This window comes from Mchenga conophoros, linkage group LG7 (genome assembly GCF_057382185.1).
Source record: "Mchenga conophoros isolate Kocher_MC1m ecotype Shallow Benthic linkage group LG7, M_conophoros_male_GT1.1, whole genome shotgun sequence".
NCBI lineage: Eukaryota > Metazoa > Chordata > Actinopteri > Cichliformes > Cichlidae > Mchenga > Mchenga conophoros.
In genome coordinates, this window is record NC_140532.1 from 49040989 (window position 1) to 49060481 (window position 19493).

Here is a 19493-nt window from a genome sequence, read left to right on the forward strand (position 1 = left end):
TACTCACACCCATGATGAACACTAACGGCATTTATTACACTCGGCTGCTTACATGAAATCTGCCCTGTCTCTTACACATTTTTAATATGACCATCTCTTTAAAGTATGTAGTGACGAGTATTTTTTTTATTATGCCTGTGAGGCACCCCTCGCAGTGAAGACAGATTAACTTAATCCAAAGCCTCTGACAGAAGTTTTGCTGCGGGGCATAGCTGTGTCCACTATGCCTGTGAACTGTCATAATTAGAGGCAGTCTCTGAGCACAGACAAGGCCAGTCTAAAGGCTTGTGTATGCCTATGATCCCTTTAATTCACAAAGGATGATAAGGTGGAGAATCCACATCTGTCACAGGAAAACTCTTCAGAGCATAAATACATGCCTACAAGCGCAGATATGATAACTTTTATAAACAGTAGATAAAATGAAGAAGACGTTTAATTATTATTAGCCCCAGGCAGTGACAGCTTACGCAGTCTTCATTTACCATTCAGTACTTCATAAAAAGAGAACTGCACCCACTGTCTACCAAATCAAAACCTTTTTATATGTCACATTAACAAATCCGAATCTGACATCATGCTGAGCTACGTGCATTGGCGCAGATTATAATTATAACCCTTTCACTCAAACATTCCCACAATCACAACTGCATAGAAGTATAAATCACTCCGCTGACAGTCTCTGCTGTACCTGTAACACGTCGTAACCTCTCCCGTTGACTTCACGCAGGGGTACTTTGTGGTAGAAATATTATTTTCCGAGCATTTCTCACTGCGGATGAAACATTTCGAAAGTAAAGTCATAATTTCATTGCACATAAACTGCAAGGACCTTTCAAGTTATTTTGGGTTCACATACACACACAATTTTACCCGTCAGTGGCATCCTCTTCTTGGTAGGACCAAAGCAAACCTCCTGAGAAGCACATGCAGGTGACGGTGAGCAGAAGAAGACTCCCGTTGTGTTTTAGCAGCATCTCCTCGGTCCGGTCACCTGGCGTCTGTTGACAGTCCGCACTTTTAGGGGTAATCTCCTCACTGCCGCAACTTCACACACACACACGCCACACACACACACACACACACACCAACACACAAACACACAGTGGAGCGCAGAGAAACCCACCCACTCACCCAGCGCTTGTCGGTGTATAACCGCTGCTCATTCTTGATGTGCCACTGCAGGACCTGAACTCACTTTAACTTCCGCTGCTTCTATAATTAAAGAAGTTACGTTTTAAGACTAATTTAAAGTCTTTTAATTCTCCAAAATGTGTTTTAATTAAAGTAGAAGTAGTTTGTGCACCGAGGTAAACCTCTTGTAAATAGTGTCTCCTCGGTTAAATGTTGAACATTGACTGGCAAAACCCTAAACTCATTCAACACTTTAGAGCGCGCAGGCAAATGCACGTGCGCAAACACGCGCTCCGGAGCTACTGAGCGTTTTGAGCTTTGCTGCCACCACGCGGCTGTAAATAAAATAACACCTAATTAGTGTTCATCAGTTCAGTCACTTTAGGTAGGTGCACCTAATGTAGTATGTCTCTGTTCTCCTAATGTTATAAAGTTTTAACTGTAAACCTTCGTGATATTGTTTTTCTTTTAACTTTTATTTCACCCCATTTTGCCTTCAGACTTGTCTTAATTACTTGAGAATCTAGAAATTGTAATCCATGTTGAAATGATAGCATCACACAGTTGCAGCAGATGTTTTTAGTGAATAATCAATTACATTTTATTTATATAGCACCAAATCACAACAACAATCACCTCAAGGTGCTTCATTATTGTAAGGTAGAGACCTTAAAATAACACAGAGAAAACCTCGACTGTTGAACTCCCTTTTAGCAGGAAGAAACCCAGGGCAGCCTGTCCTGAGCAACCTCCTAGTGTGCCTAAAAGGTGGTCCAACTGTAAATAATGTCCTGTCTATCAGAAGATGAGCTTCAATATCTGAAGAAAAGTGCGTGTCCGTGATGCAAATTTCCCATTGCACCACATCTCAAAAATAGATGAGTTGGACCGAGACTATTGGCTGTCACGTTCAAGAAACCAGTTTGAGATGATTTGAGCGTTGTGACATGCCGTGTTATCCTGTTGGAAATGGCATTTTGTGAAAAATGCTGCAAAACAAACAAAGCTACACTAACTTTGTGTTTTTGAAATGTTGCTTTAAAATCCTGGGTAGCTTTGTCCTGGATAAACAGGTTAGCTTACAGTACTGTGGTGAATTCACAGTAAAGCACTGTGTTGGACTGATAATACAGTGGCTGTGTTTAGGTTATAGGAAGTGTTGCAGAGATGAATCTCCATTTAAGCTGATGATGATTAGATTAATTAACTGAATTCCAACTTTATACCAACTGCATACTGTCAGGTATAAGACAGGATAAACAGTATACTGTCAGTGTAGAGGATGGACTTCAGCCAAGATAGCTGTGAAACTGTATACATCTTGCTAAATTCAGTTGTGTAAATCCAGAAAGAGCCGCAGGTCAGCTGATCATAGCCTGTACACTAAGAAAATCTATTGATGCTCATGTTAGAAATTATTGTGAGCTGTGATTCTTTTCCCTACGCTGAGCCGCTACACAGAATCCCACTGTAACCCCTGACTGTACTCGTTTTATTGCTTAGGTGTGAAGGTAAAGTGACCATCTACAATGTAGGCAACAATGTAGATGGTGACTTATAACTGAAATCAGACAGCTATTTTTAAAAAATCCCCTTTCATCGCATGTATCATGCATAGGAATTTCAAGATTTGTATTTATTTATTTATTTTGGGGATCACGGTGGGCCCCCTGGACCACAAATGCAAGCCCTGACTTTTTGTCGTAAACACTATAAATATGAATTTCAGAAATGTTTTTATGTTGCTTATGCCAAATCCTGACCCCACCATCTGAATGTCACAGCAAAAATGAAAACTCACCAGGCCACGTAACATTTTTCCTGTCTTGAACTTCCCATTTTGGTGAGCCTGAGTGAACTGTAGCCTCAGTTTCCTGTCCTTTAATGACAGAAGTGGGAACCAGTGTGGTCTTCTGCTGCCATACAGTAACACATCTGCTTCAAGCTTCAGTATGTTTTTTGTGGAGAGATGCTCTTCTGCAACTCTTGAGTTACTGATGCTTTCCTATCTATCCATGGTCTGGCCATGTGTACATGTCTAAATCTTTTGAGTTGATGCCATGTGATTGGCTAATTAAATATTTACATTAACAGGCAGTTTTACAGATGTGTAACTAATATAGTGGCCACTGAGCGTATATAGGTTTGTATTATGCATTAAGTAGTCGAACAATCCCCACAATGGGGGGATAGGTTAATTGAACAATCTAAATTGCCCATAGGTGTGAATGCGGGAGTGAATGTGAGTGCGACTGGTTGTCTGTCTCTGTGTGTTGGCCCTGCGACAGACTGGCGACCTGTCCAGGGTGTACCCCGCCGCTCACCCTATGACAGCTGGGATAGGCTCCAGCGCCCTCCACGACCCTGAAAAGGATAAGCGGAAGTGAATGGATGGATGGATGGATAGTCAAACAAGTCAGTAGCATTTGCCTAGCACTTAAACCCCCGCGGAGCCATCATTTTGCGTTTCCACCTTTAAAAGCCGGAGAGCAGTCAAATGCTGGAAGTGGAAGCTAAATTGGCTAGTCATTCATATGTATATTAGGTTGTTACCTAGGAATTCTGGAGGGAGGAGAGTGGGGGTGTGTGAGCTAAAAGCTGTGAACTTCCCTTTTGTGTTTCATCTTGATGCATTCTCAATCATCCAGGGAAATAAATCTCCAAAAGTCACCAACTTGGAGTGTTACAGTTTGCCATCTTAGGGAGAAATCAACACACATGGGTGTATTTCCTTTGTTGCTGAGATTTATTGATAAAAACAGTACAAAAAACCAACCATTTGTACACATATTTACAAATAATAATAAAAAGCGAGTGAGTACATTACAACATTTTCAGCAATCACTCACAATCCTGGCATCCATCACATCCACGCCACACTTTGTTTTGTTGTAAAGGGTGACAGTGTTTGGCTTCCTTTTGGTAGTGTTATCAGTCTGAACCACGCTTTGTTGCTGAGATTTATTGATAAAAACAGTACAAAAAACCAACCATTTGTACTGTACTGTACTGTATCTGAACCACGCTGTGCATGCTGCTTGACCTTCCCATTGCTCACAATTTGAATTTGTTCACACTGCAGATAAGGGGACTGCTTCTCCACCGAAAAAGAGAGCTTGTTTGGGGACTGAGACAGCGAAAGATGGCACAGTGTGGCGTGAAGAACAGGTGGGGACCTGTCTCCCTTTCACCCCAATAGAAGGTTTTCCGTCTAAGAAGTTTTTGCGCAAGTGAAAGCGATGTGAAAAAATTGTCCGTGGTAACATTTCTGCCCTTGTCTAGGAATGGTTCCATCAGCCTCATTACTACATTTTCAGAAAGTCTCTCCCGAGTGGGACGATTGGGGTCCTTGCCAAGATATGGGAAGACATTGCAAATGTACTTGGATTTTAGGTCGCAGGCCACCCAAAACTTGATCCCAAACTTGTCAGGTTTACTTGCAATATACTGCAGGAAACAGCACCGAGTCTTTGATGGGAAAAGCTGTTCATCAACGGTGATATGTAGATCAGGGTTGTAGCACGTGATGCAGTTGGTGACAAATGATCCCCACACACTGGAAATTGCAGCGAACTTGTCAGTCTTTGCTCGATCACAGCGGGTGGACTTGTCATCAAAGCGTAGGTGTTGCATGATGTCTTAGAAGCGGTTTCGTGCCATAGTTCCAATTATCTGTGGGTTCCAATTATCCATCCAGCAGTCATTTACAGATGGAACCCTGTAAACCCCCCGCAAGATGACAATTGCAATAAATGCCATTAGTTCAGGGAGGTCCATGAACCAATGAACATGCTCCGTTTGCTGTGCATGTTGAATAGTCCATTCTTGAATGCTATGAAGCATGTCAAGAGTGACAAAACACAGGAAGCTCTGAAGGCGACTCGAGATACTTCTCCTGGCCTTAGCCGTTGGCTCTCCATCTGCAGCGTACGCTTCTATTGGGGTGAAAGGGAGACAGGTCCCCACCTGTTCTTCACGCCACACTGTGCCATCTTTCGCTGTCTCAGTCCCCAAACAAGCTCTCTTTTTCGGTGGAGAAGCAGTCCCCTTATCTGCAGTGTGAACAAATTCAAATTGTGAGCAATGGGAAGGTCAAGCAGCATGCACAGCGTGGTTCAGATACAGTACAGTACAGTACAAATGGTTGGTTTTTTGTACTGTTTTTATCAATAAATCTCAGCAACAAAGGAAATACACCCATGTGTGTTGATTTCTCCCTAAGATGGCAAACTGAAACACTCCAAGTTGGTGACTTTTGGAGATTTATTTCCCTGGATGATTGAGAATGCATCAAGATGAAACTCAAAAGGGAAGTTCACAGCTTTTAGCAGCTCCCCCACCCCCTCAATCACACACCCCCACTCCCCTCCCTCCAGAATTCCTAGGTAACAACCTAATATACATATCTTCCACTTCCAGCATTTGACTGCTCTCCGGCTTTTAAAGGTAGAACGGTAGAAGCCTGGGACTCCAGGTGCCTAGATGTATGCCTACCTGACTCACACCTCAGTCATGTGGCTTCTGTCACTTTGAATGGAACTCACTGAATACAGAAATCAGACAGCTTTTTCACTGGAGAATGTAGAAGTGTAAAGTTCCTGTCTTAGATAATGTTTTTGTACAAAAGAGTTTTACCAGCCAGGAACTTGTTTAAAAAATCCTGAATTATAACTGAGTATCTAGAAGGAAAAAAATCAACTGAAGTGCTGCAGATCTACCAGTCCAATTTCTACTTTATTAAATCATGTTAAAAAAAAAAAAGCTGACTTAGGATTTAAAACACCGCTCATTAACAGGTGTGTCTTTTTCCTGAGAGCAGAGCAGCCTCTCTCATCCTGACAGATCATTACACAGAAGAAAAACTATTCCCAGTGTGCCTCCATCCCATCAACTATGTAATGATTCCCTGGAACCAAGTTGTGACGCTCGTGCTCTGCTAAGTGACCTCGCTATCTAGCTCATTCTTTGGGTCAAGTGATCTACGAAGACGGAGGAGAAACCCTACACTAATAATAGGCTGCTGCTGACTTCACTTCTGATTGACCTCGACCTCGCTGTAACCTCCAACAGCGGGCCTGATATAAGCACAAACGCCGCTCTCCAGCACCTGCGAAGCTCAAGAGTTCTTCAGTTTCTCAGGAACACAGTGTGGCATTACAGGGAGTTGGATAGCGGAGTCACTGAGGCGTCTGTAAAGGATATCCCAGTGAAACAGCAACTGTGGTACCTTTGGGGAGGTCAGTCAGGTATGATTGAGCTTTATTCCGGACATTATTTGAATTTCTATTCATGGGAAACTTCTTTTTCCCAACTGAAGCCTGTCAGTCACACCTCCTTCAATATCACTTAGCAGAAAATTACACCTGCAGCTTGCCTAAATGGGACTGCTCAAGTGTGACCATTTCAAGTTCAGTGGTAAGCACTGTTTCGCTTGTCTGTCTTTTGGAGTCATTACAGCAGAGCCTGGGTGCTCCAGCACTGAGCTGACGGTGCAGTTCAGTTCCCGGCCACTTGATGGCCCTTTCAACCCAGAGATCTCACCCCCACCCACCCCCTTTCGCCACTATCGTCATCATTGCCCACAAAATGGATGACAGCTTTTAGCAATACCAGGGTGCGTCACGACTCTGAGGTGCACATGCTGTGCCATTTATGTTCCACCTGTTTTGATGCCTCAGCAGCTCGAGAGCCAGAGAGTGATCATGCCTGCAGCAGCACAAGTATCCAATTAATGCTGCAGCCTGATATTGTATCAAAGCTCCAGGGCTGATTCTTTATGTAATTAATTTGTAGGAGAAAAAAAATGACAACAGAAGAAGAGTTTTACCCTTTCTCTGTTCTACTAGCACTTTATTGCCTCTTTCAAAAAGGTGTTTTGCCTTATGACCTCTATTTATGTGTATAGGGCATAGGGGCTGTTTCTTCTTACCTCTATCTTTACTACTGATTTCATTTTTTCTTTTCTTTTTGTACTTTTAATCCCTGTTTTCCTCCTGTGTTATTTTAAACAACAAATTCCCAAATTAATGACACGTTAGAAGTCACTATGTGGCCTTTAATGGGAACCATTCTCACTGATCAACTACAGTGTTGTTCGGGAAGAACTGGGGTTTTCTGATCTAAAAGGATTGTTTAGACCACCTGTTTTTTCTCAGCAGACACTTTTTGGGATGTTTATTGCCTGGAAAGGGGAACAAATAAAAGCATGGGGAAGACAAAAATACTGTATAGACACAAAATAAAATCACATTAAAAAAAGAGATGAAAGGAAGCATTTTCTATTGGAGCAAACAAAGGCCAATAGGAAGAGCCGCCTGTGAGTGGACTTGGTTGTTTCTCTTGATCAAGGAGCTGTCCTTGCCTGGCTAAAACTGTCTGCGTTCATAAAAAGGGTAGAAAATACATCGCTAATCTTGGATGTGCTTCTTTAAATTATGCGGCATCAAATATACTCTGTTATTTGCTGGCAAGAGCAAGATCTGAAAAGGAACATGTTGCACTGCACTGATGAGCTATGAAATCACAATACGTACCATGAAAAGTTGTTCAGTGCCTTGTAGGTTCCTGACAATGACATTAACCTTTTCTTGCTTAATGGATGCATTATAATGCAGCAGCCGACCATAGCCTTTTATCCTCTAAATGCTCCCTCACACATGGGATAAAAAAAGAGTATGTTGCAGGGAATGAGCACCCTACTGTCAAAACTCCTCTCCTTCTGTCTTTCTCTCTCTCCAGAGTGCAGCACTGCAGTGCTTTCCTGCACATGCCCAGACAGACTGGGAGAGTGCCACAGCAACTTTGAGCACACTAGAAATACTAACAGCCTGCATCACAGACACATTTGTGTAGTCCTGCAAGATGTATTTGCATCCAGAGAAAAAATCTCTAAATCTGTAAGATTATATTTATATATATATGTATCTTTTGTTTCCTTTTGTTCCCTTTTTTTGGAAGGTCAAGGTGCTGTTGACATGAGCACATTCACTGAAGCAAAGAGGGTTGTCTTTGGGTGTCAAGGTCAACTCTACCTCCCGTCATCATTACACCAAGTCTTTTTTTATGATTACATACGCTTTAGCTTGAGGATGAATATAACCCTCATTATATGCATGTAATTCTGTGCTGTATGAGCTAATGATCCGACCCCTCTGGATCTCAATAATGTCTCAGATTGCATGTGCCATATAGTAGCTATTATTCTGAGTATATATATTCTCCTAACCTTTCCTTTCTCAAACTATCCGGTAGCTTAGCAACTCTAATGGACAGACTTTCCTTCTAGGAAAATATTGATGTTAGCACATTATGTTGCTCTTCTAGTCTACCTTTTCCCTTAGCAAGATGATAGCCTCTATTTTACTTTTTGTTATAGTAGTTGGAACAATAATAGGTGAGCGATAAAATCAAAGAGCAAACAGACTGAGTCATAATTCAGTTAAAGAAAAGATCATAAATGTAGAACAGGTAAAAATGAAGAGGATCTATTGTTGTTTCTCTAGAAAAATCAAAGAAAAAGTGAGAATCAGTTACACCGAAAATATTTCTTTCTTGAACTCTTTCCTATAATTCGTCAAACACGATAGGCCAGGGGATGGATGATGCACTTATGTTAACCGAAAGTGTCTATATTGTAATAAAATGGCTATTTATACACTCATTTTAAAAATTAGCTACAAAGATCTTTTAATCTTGTAATTCCAGTGTAGGTTAAGCCTGACTTGAAAATTGACTGAACATATGTCAAGTCATATTCATACACAGAGTAAAAGACACAAAAAATTGTATATTTGTTTTTATGCCAAATATAAAATAGCTTTTTAAGTCCATCGTTTCCTTTTGGAAGTGTTGTATGAGATGCCATGTAAGGATGTGGCGGGCGAGCCGGTGAAGCTCAACCTTCAACACTGTGCTCTCCACTGTTGTGGCAGCAGGTTAATGTAGAGTTTTCTTACTGCCATCTCAGTGATGGTGACTTGCTTCTGAACATGTCACTTTGGCTCTGCCTCTCCCTCTCTCTTTCTTCACCAGCTGTTCACTGCTGAGTCACATAAGGATAGCAAGAGATGTGCTTTGCTTTACAGTTGCTGTGAAGTTTCCCATCCACACAGAAACAGCCTTGGCTCTGCATGGAACTGAGGAGGAGAAAGAAAGACTGTGAAAAGCACTGTTTTAATGTACTGCTCAAAGAAATTAAACTCTTTGAAAAGACATCAGATCTCAATCATCATAGAGAAGAAGACAATCATTCACAGACAATCTGAACTCACAGATTAATCTAACCCTACTAACTACATGTCATTGGACTGTGGGAAGACGCCAGAGTACCCATGTGACATGTAACATGCAAACACCACACCAAATGACCCCAGCCAGATAGTAAATTTAAACCCTTCTTGCTGTAAGGCAACAGTGCTACCTTATCACCATGCTGCTCCCTTTGACCTGCACCCTGCAGATCAAAGGATAAAAATGATGCACCTGACACTGGTTGAACATGAGGCCAGGCACTTTCATGATCCTGGGACCCACTGCACCAGTGTAAGGTCTGACAGTGGGTCCTGGGACAACCGTTTCATCCTGATACCTAACGCCAGTCAGGGTCCCGTTGCTGAGCCTGTAGAGGTCAGTGCATCCCTCAATGAAATACCTCATAAGACCATCAGTGACCCACAGATAAACTGGCCACGCTGAACGACGTAACAGGCAGCACAATGCTCTCTACGGTTTCTCTTTCGTGTCTGTCACATGAGCTCAGGGTGAACCTGCTCTCATTTCTGAACTCGACAGACTCGAGCAGTAAGAGCTATAAAAATCTCAAGTAAGCTGCGAGAATTTAACCGATGTCAAAACATCACTAGCATTTATAGAGAGATGAAAACATACATGGAATACTGTACATGTCAGTTCATGTGTCCTCATCACAGAGCTGTAATCAATAAATATAACCTTAGTGCAGTATCCTTGAGATGGCCACATTTCATTGCCTCTCCAAGCCATTATACTCCCATCCCCAGTTGTCCTGGCTGCATTTTTTTTAGTTCATGACAGACACACATCTACATGTACAACTGCACATGTGCAGTGCACTACAACCGTCCTTGAATTAATTCTCCTTCTCCATCCTTCTATCAGAGCTAGATATGCATTTGATAAAGGAAGAGATTTACTGACCCCTGTAACAAAGTAATGTCAGGGAAAAGGCAAGATGGTCAAAACAACTTAGAAAATTAACTTTCTAGAAGTGAAGTCGGCAATGCTAAATTGCCTTCAGTAAAATAACTGACATGAATGTTCCAATATCAGATGGATGGTTGAATGTTTTTAAGATATTAAGAGTTCTGGTATTTTTTTTATATATATTTGGGTAACGTGATGCCAGCGAGCAGATGGTTGGACTGTGGCAGCTCATGCAGCAAAAACAGGCAAAAGAAGGATTCTTTTTCATCAGTGGACCCTTAGAACGAATGTGACATTTATAACAAAAGAGAGCTCGATGTTATTATGTTACCACTGTAACTGTACATGTAAACACAGGATTTTAATTTGGCATTCACTTTTGCAGTCAACTACTTAAAAAAAAACCCGGTGTGGGTGTTGTGTTGGTCAGAACGTGTGCTGGTTTCATAATATGGCTCATCAATATTTAAATTAGTTCTGAAGCATTAGGCACTGGGCCTGCATATCACTGATTTTATGGCACAGTTGAGACAACATGCACCACTACACCGAGCCACATTGTTGGGTGGGTGAAACTATTATCACACCCATTTCTTTTCCTGTCATGGTCATGCACTATATTTATTTGCAGCTGTAACACCGCTCACTAGTTTTCCATTCCAGTAGCTGTTAGTTAATGATTTCATTTCCTTATAAACATGGTGTTGCGTTCTGAAGTTGCTGTGCCATATTGTGGCTAAAGCCAAAGCCTTAATACCGACCTAAAAATATAATGCAGAGGTGCAGCTATCACTAACACAGTGACCATTCTTGGCAAGGTGTAAGCACAAATGTGGGGGTATTGCCTCAGGAGGCGTTACTTCCCTGTATGTCTTGTCCGGTCTATGTCTGTTAAAAGCAATCTATGTTAACAGTACATGCTTTTCTACTGGAGGGAATCTCAGCATGTGCATATACACCAGAAAGCAAGCCTAAAGCATTAATGGTCAGTTTAAAAACATGTATTTGAAAAAAAGCTAATGCACAATAAACATATTTTCATGCATTTTTTTCTTGTTGCAATCTGTTTATCAACAATACACTACTCTTGAGCTGCTAGTCTGAAACCTTGAAGTCTCCAACCCTATTTGACAAATAATGACATATGTGACATTGTAATTAGCTAAAATGCATTTTTACCATGACTCCATGCAGTCCTGCCAAAAACTAATAATAAGTATAATAATACAGTACTTGTTTTCTGCATGACCTTTTCAGTCGCTCACATTGCTGTGGAGAACCTTTTGCCCACTCTTCGTCACAACGTTGCTTCAGCTCACTGAGGTTTGTAGGCATGCACAGAGAGCTGTGCATAAACTAATTTTAATCATGCTGAGGTCTGGACTTTGACTGGGCCATTGCAACACATTGATTCTTTTCATTTAGAGTCATTTTGTTCTGGATTTTTTTGCTGTGCTTGAGATCATTATCCTGTGTTGGCTGAACTTTAACGGTCGAACAGATGGGTTAGAAGTCTGGTATACAGAGGAGTTCATGGACATCTCTATGACTGTGAGTGGCCCAGGTCCCGTGGCTGCGAAAAAAAAGAAAAAGCTAAAATCATCAACCCTCAAGCACAACTGTGCTGGGCAGTTTGTAGGAGGTGTTCGTGCTGATACGCTCTGTTTGGTTTTCTATCAACATGGCACTGTGTATTAGGACCAAGCATCTTCGCAATGTGTCAGTAGGACATTACTCCACAAGTCCAGTTTCTTTAGATGCAATTTTACAAACATAAACTGTGAAAAAAACCTCTTATTTTACAAAGAAGAGCTTCTGCATCCCTTCTACAGCCCTTTTATTATCATGATCATTATGATTATTACTAGAAGTGATACTGTAGTAGCAGTGATAGCTATACATGGTGTAACAGTACCAGATGGATAAACATATCTGTATCTCTAAATGACATACTAAGGAGAAGTAATGATCTATAAATGATGAATTAATCACTCGCTACTACCTTAATAATTATTAATGGTGTGACATTATGATAAAGTACTACCAGTTGTTTTTTCACATATGGAGCAACTCTCCAAAGCACCTGAAAACATACTAATAAAATAAGTGCCATTCTCTCTGAATGAAGAATTAGTACTGTGAAATGAAAGCAGTCCTGTTATCAAAGTCTAAGATACTCCATGTTAAGCAAGTTGATACGTGACTTACTTTTGCTTTCTCACTGATGATCTGTTAATGTTTAATGTTGGGGTAAGATGACACCTAACTTTGCCTGGTAGTTGCGCCCAGCACACATCTCCCTATACTTGTCTTGTAAGCAAATGTACGCAAAAGAAATTTACTGTAAAGCAAAAGGTCCTTAGTGGACTTTTTGGCAGAGAAAGACTGTAGCTTGCAGAAATCTTAACAGTTACAGCACAGTGACTGGCAGCTTTCACACTTACAAACACCCGATAATATAATTACAGCCAAAACCTTTTGACAGGTTGGCACTTTGCATCATCTACTCATTTACATTTTTCCTCATCTGGTGTTTTTCTACCTATCCAGCCTTGTGTATTCTTTCAAATGTGTCCTAATGAAACATTTTTCAGTCCAATATCTCATGCAGATTACTGCTATGCTGTCCAAACTGATGTACTGCGAGATGACCTGCTGACTGCATTGGCTAATTCTGTTTCTGACCCCAGCTGACCAACTTGTCAGTCATAGACCACAGTCGACCAAGGCCCTGGCAGTTTTCTTGGCATGCTTGAGAAATGAAATGTAAGTAAGATTGTAATAATTAAACAAAGTTACTTTATCTACATGGGCGATCGTGGCTCAAGTGTTGGGAGTTCGCCTTGTAATCAGAAGTCCCGGCTTGGACAGTCTTGGTCCGTTGTGTCCTTGGGCGAGACACTTCACCCGTTGCCTACTGGTGGTGGTCAGAGGGCCCGGTGGCACCAGTGTCCGGCAGCCTCGCCTCTGTCAGTGCGCCCCAGGGTGGCTGTGGCTACAATGTAGCTTGCCATCACCAGTGTGTGACTGTGTGTGTGAATGGGTGGATGACGGGATGTGTAAAGCGCTTTGGGGTCCTTAGGGACTAGTAAAGCGCTATATAAATACAGGCTGTTACATAGTTGTTGGCTATAGTTTGAGACTGCTGTGGGTCTTGCAATGCGTGACTTTGTCCTGCTGTAAGAAACTAATAACCAAAGACAAACATGGCTTATAGCAAGTTAGTGCACATCCACCATTTTATATTAAACAGAAGTATGGGCATGTGATATTAATCATCTATGTACATGAGACCAAAATCGAAGGTTTTGGTCTCATTGTTGGGTTAATGTTTCAGCTGTAGAGTTTTCCCCTTGGTCATTAACTAAGACTGCTTTACTTACGTCATCCCAACTGATCAAGTCAAACATACTGAGTTAATTTGGGGGGGGGGGGGGGGGGGGGGGGGGGGGGCTAAAGAGACACATCCTAAAAACAAGCACCATGTTGGCTTGTAAAAAAACTACAGTTAACTAAGCAGTGAATATATACATGTCTTCACTGCTGCAGAAATATAAAGTATAACTCTTCTGATAGTCTGCAGTCAGTTCAGAACACTTGAAGCCCTCAAGCCTTTTTAATAATGCATTAAACAGTGGCTTTCAGGTCAGTGCTGGGAGGCGGTGATGGTAAATACAGCATCAATATGGATAAGACTCATACAGCCTTGTCACTAGAGTCTTGGCCACTTTGCCCTCTCTCTCCCACTTCAGCCACATAATCATCTCAGTCATTCAGCACCTCTCACAAACCAAAGCACATTTTCACATATACACAAACGCACACACAAAAACAAAGTAACACATGATTGCATAGAAATGACACTTTTGGTTTATCACTTATTATTACCTTTTTCACTCACATAATTTGGTTTCCTCTATGTGGACAGTGATAATTAAAATGATGTGCTGTAAAAAGGGGGGATGGAACAGGAAATGGACCTAAGTACATTTTGGAACAGTAAAGACTTTTCTGTCCTTCACTATGCATCAGAAGTGTCAAATTACAACTGAGACACACACTGAGTTTCTAACCATTCTCCATGTAGTCGCAAAGGGTAGAAAAGCTTACAAAGCTATTTGGAAAATAGTGTCGGTCAACTTTTAACTTTTAAAAATATATAAATTGGTTTAAGTACCTGCACATGTCATCTGGCTAATTTAATTATCAAAAGTAGCCAGACTCAAGGACAAGCTTGAAATTCAGAACAAGGCAAAAAGAGACAGAGAGGAGAAAGAGAGAGAAGGGATGCATACTAACAGATGACACAATGAGAAATGTGTTCTTTTTAGTCCTTGACAACCTTTCTTAAAACACAATTAAACATAGAATAAATGAATGGAAGGCATTTTGCTTCTGTACCATATCCATTACTTTAGCTGCAAAGTCTAGCTGCATGACAAAGTACAAGCACGTGAACGGTAATCTGCACTAAATCAGCTGCTAAAAGATAAATGGATGGATGACTTTTACCAGGTCAGAACAAAAACCGCTCCTTTCATCTGTTCATCAAAACAAATAGGTTGTGCACGGGATGCTATTTATCCGGGCTTACAAGCACAGGCATCCCTCGGCAGCTGAGTTCAGGTTTTCCAAGTCTGCTATGTCTCTGTTATGATATAATGCATAGTTATGGTCAAAGGTTTACATACACTCATGTCGCTGAATGTCACTGTAATTTTGGGTCTTCAATGATTTCTTTTTCCAGGGTGGAATGAATGTTCAGGACACAGCTTAAGTTTAGGATTATTTTCTAATCCATGAAGAGTAAAAAAATATACATCCAGGCTCAAATATACAGATACGTTGACCAAATGCCTTCTGGAGAAAAGTTTTATGGTTGCACGAGACATAAATGGAGCTATTTGGCCACAATGACAAGAGGTATGTTTGGAGTACTAAAGGCGAAAATAAGGCTCTCAAACCTAAGAAAACTGGACCAGCTGTTAGGCATGGTGGTGGTAACATCATGATCACAGATCAACATTTTTTTTTCATTTGATGGTCTAACATTAAGCTTCTTGAATTGCTTTTATAAAGTCCTGACTTTAACCCTTTTGAAAATGTCTGGACTCTGCTTAAAAGCTGGGTCCATATTAGGAAGCTCATTGATTTTAAGGAAGTCAAATTCAAAGTTATGCACCCAATTCTCCTTTTTTTTAAGTCACAAAGAGTTATGCTGGGCAAAAATTCCACCCTGGAAAAAGAACAGCTCAAAGAAACCAATAAAAGCCAAAACTTGTTACTTTTGACCACAAATGTTGTAAAATATAAAGTCTTCTGACCACAACTCTGTCTGCTGTATGCAGAAAAGATTCCCCTAACTTAACTTAGAAACTCACTCTGGCTAATATATAAATAAAGGATACAAAGAAATCTTGCTTGGATAAGGTGATTAAAAAAGTTTTGACACAGAAAGTAAAAATATTTCCCAGCTTGACATTTATTTGAAGAACCCAAGCAGAGTCTGTTCTCAGATCTACTGCACTTCTTTGTGGTATCAAATAAATCTCTGTGACTCGCTTGTCACCTTTGCTTGACGCTAAATGAATATCTGATCAACTCCTCGTGGTTAAAGGACATTGGGGGCTGATCTAGAGAAGGTGTTGAAAAGGAAAGAGCTTGCATGGAATAAACAACACAATATGTCTGTATCTGGTGATCTTTTCTTTTTTAAACATCCAAGGGGGTAAGGTCATGCTGTGAGTCAGTCTCGTTCAACCAAGTCTTTATACACCACTCAATATACTGACAAGAAAGTTAGTGAGTGGGCTAAAATGGTATGAAATTGAGGATGTTTTATGGACACTTAGGAGCTGTTTTCACTTTCATTTATACAAGGAAAAACTTCTCAGCTGCAAAAAATAAAAAAAAGAACCAGTGAGTATACATAGTCAATGGCATTTTGTGACTTCAAGCAACTAATGGAGAAGAAAATGCTGCCAACATGAGGTGAGCAGACCCTAAGATCAAACTACCAAGGAGTCCAGGATGCTGGTGACTGTCATATCACAAGGCAGCAATGCACAATAAGCGATTCATTCCCTGTGTAGACACAACTTAAAGGGACTTCCACATGTTAATATCTTATATAAAAAACTCTCCTTTTCATGTCATCAATGTTTTCTTTACCTGTTATTGCTTGAAAATACTAAATTTCATTCACTTTCTATGGTCTCTGGTCAGCATGTTGCTACAAATCACTTCCTGTGTTGACCTGCGTGCCTAGGCAAACCTGTAATGTATTTACCAACCTCTCATATGTCAATCACTGGTATCCTGTGCTCTCATTGGTAGTCACTTCAATTGCTGGCCTTGAAGTTGAAAAAAAAAATCTCCAGACCTGCCCAAGTCCAGTTTTCACCTGTTGTTGCTTGAAGTCGCTGCTTATCATTGGCTTCTGGTTCTGGTTGCCACGTTGTTGCAAGTCACTTCCGGTGTGAATGCAACTTCTGTTCACTTTGATATGTGTGGCAAATAATAAAAGTTATAATAGAAAAGAGTAACCCAATCTCTGTAATTGCAATTGTGTATTTCCTCTCCATGAGAAAAACTAAACGAGAGGATAAATGGGTTTATTTTTAGAATTTCACAGGGAAGAGGCACTATATAACCAGAACCAGGGCCAAAGCGCTATCCAGTCTCTCATTTTATGCCTCAGGACATGCAAATAAATAACTAAACAAACAAAAAAAGCCATGAGGTACATGCCAGGGCCTTTTTCTCCTATAGCCACTTGTCTATTCTGTGTGATTTTAAGATGATAGAAAAAAATGGATATCATTCTATACGGTAGATGAAAGAGGATACTTTGCTGAGCGAGGCAATAATGGCAGACAGAACAGGCTTTGAATTGTATTGTGTGTGTTGCAGTAGAAAATGTAAGACCGATGACTCGCTGGACTCAGCATTACAGGAAAACGATGCATCCAAACGATCTCGAGCAGCTTCTATTTCATTTGTAGTTGGTGTTTATAGATGTGTCATGATGAAGGATGTCCATCACAACCATAAAGATGACCATGAACTTTGAGCAAATCTCCGTGTACTATGATCATCAAACAGAGAAACATGGAGGGAGCTGATTATGACATTACTAGCAGAGAAAATGTCTCTCAAGGAATTCAGATTCAGTAACCTCTGTGAAATGCCATTAACCTCAGGGGTAATGCAAGCTTTTAAGAGACAGATCACCACTCAGCTAGTTGTCAGGATTCAGGGACCACAGACCAGCTGTAATTTGACAACAGGGCAAATAGAAGGTTAGATAACTGAAACAACCCTTTTATCTTTGTAGGCCACTCGAGAGAGCAAAAACATCCAAAATTACATTTATCTTGCTCTACCTTTTATGCATTTGTGCCTTTTTATTGTAGACTACAAATGTCTGACTTAATTCTGTCCTCACCAGAGTATCTACAGAGTTCTGTCCTCTCAACACTTCATTAGGTGTACGTGTTCAACTGCTCATATAACACTTAGATGTAATCAACCAATACAACGGCAAGAACTCAGTGTATTTCGGCTTGCTGAAATTAAAACTGAGCATCAGAATGGAGAAGAAAGGTGATTTGGAATGTGGCATGGTTGTTAGTCCCAAGATGGGCTGGCCTGAGTAATTCAGAAAAATGCTAATCTACTGGGATTTTCCCACACAGACATTTCAAGGGTTTACAGGGAGTGAATAAAAATGTTGCATTTAGATGATAGAGTCAGAATTAAAGCAGATCTGAAAGCAAAGAAGGCTCTATCAAAGCCATAAACTATTGTTTTCAAAGTAAGCCACCAACAGAGTGCGGTGAGTTTAAGAGAGGCAAAGACAAATGGTTCACAAAAAGGACATGCGTGTATTTGCATGTATTTGTGAGACAGCAGAATGAATCCAAGTTCTCTAGATAAAATTAAGCTCTGGAATCCATAAGAAACTTTGACTTGTCTACTAAAAAACATTGATTTCTCTCCTCTGCGCTCATTCAGGTCATTGGAGCTTTGGCCAGTAGTTTACGTCAAGTGGCCCAACTGTTTCCCTCCTGTCAATAAACCACCGGGACGCCAAATCAGAATCAACAAAGCACTGATCCAGAAATAGCTCCCTCCTACGATGCTGACAGGAAGAAACTTTGCAGAACAACACGCAACCCACCCTCAAAGTAGGGGAGGGAGAGAGATCATCTGGCCTCTTTGTTATGTAAATTGACTGAATCAATATGACAAATGTACTGTGAAAGGGAAGAAATACAATGCTTTTTCATCCCCACCAGCATTCATCACAAGCCTTGGTCTTATCACCACTCCCAGCCACGTGGAAACACCTGATTAATGACTGTCACGTGCCACCTCCGTGAATCATCAGGGCACGAGTGAATGAATAGAGCATGAATTAGATGGTGACACATAGAAATAAGGCTTTAGGATATACACTTGCAAAGGAGTAGTCTGTGCTAATTAATCTACTCTTTTAGTGATGTAATTTCTATTTGAAATACACCGAGATGGCTGATTATTAGCAAAAACATTGAAAATTTAATAAAAATCATGAGCTCTTTGTTGGACTAAAACATCACTGAAACATAGGCAACATAGTCTTGACTTCAAAGGACTCTATAGCTGCGCTAATCACTTTGAAGGAAACGCTAACATCATTATTATAACATGGACGTAATGACTACACTAGCTATTTTATGGATACAGTCCTGTATACCAGCATTTCATAACGAAACGGAGCCAAGCCTGATAATGCTTTGACAAAATAGTATGGTTTACGGACAGATACTAAATTTTATCCGGAAATGTTTTTTTTTACCATATTTCAGGGAAGTCTACCCTAAAGCTGTTCAAGCATTACTCTTAAATGCAAACCTGATGGTGGCTCCAGAGTAAATGTTAGGAAGAAAACAAAGTTATTTTAAACTTTAAATATCAGCATGTCATTCAAAAGCGGATGCAGAAGATGAAATTCTGCAAAGATACAGTACTGTGAAAAAGTCTTGGGTCACCCCTCATTTCTTCATATTTTGCTCTCGAGGACTGTGAAAGAGAAGCGCTGATCTGACTTCCAAGGAGCCAGATTTCTTATAATGTTTAAACTAGTCCTGAGCAGTAGTTCTTTCAGAGTTTTTTCTTTGTATGTTGGCTGTTTC

At 40.6% G+C, this 19493-nt stretch overlaps 1 protein-coding gene across 3 annotated transcripts in view; it reads right to left on the reverse strand.

Moving 5' to 3' along the window:
• ccbe1 (collagen and calcium binding EGF domains 1) overlaps positions 1-1345 on the reverse strand; it is a 56812-nt gene extending 55467 nt beyond the window's left edge. For 2 of the 3 annotated variants that reach the window (XM_085279855.1, XM_085279854.1), the window contains exons 1-3: positions 1135-1345; positions 874-1001; positions 692-772 (exon numbers count right to left, since the gene is read on the reverse strand). In XM_085279855.1, the coding sequence (XP_085135981.1) occupies positions 692-772; positions 874-977 (185 nt within the window). In that variant the 5' untranslated portion in view covers positions 978-1001; positions 1135-1345. The remainder of the gene's footprint in view (positions 1-691; positions 773-873; positions 1002-1134) is intronic. The other variant, XM_085279856.1, reaches the window with a different exon arrangement.
• Positions 1346-19493: the final 18148 nt, after the last annotated feature.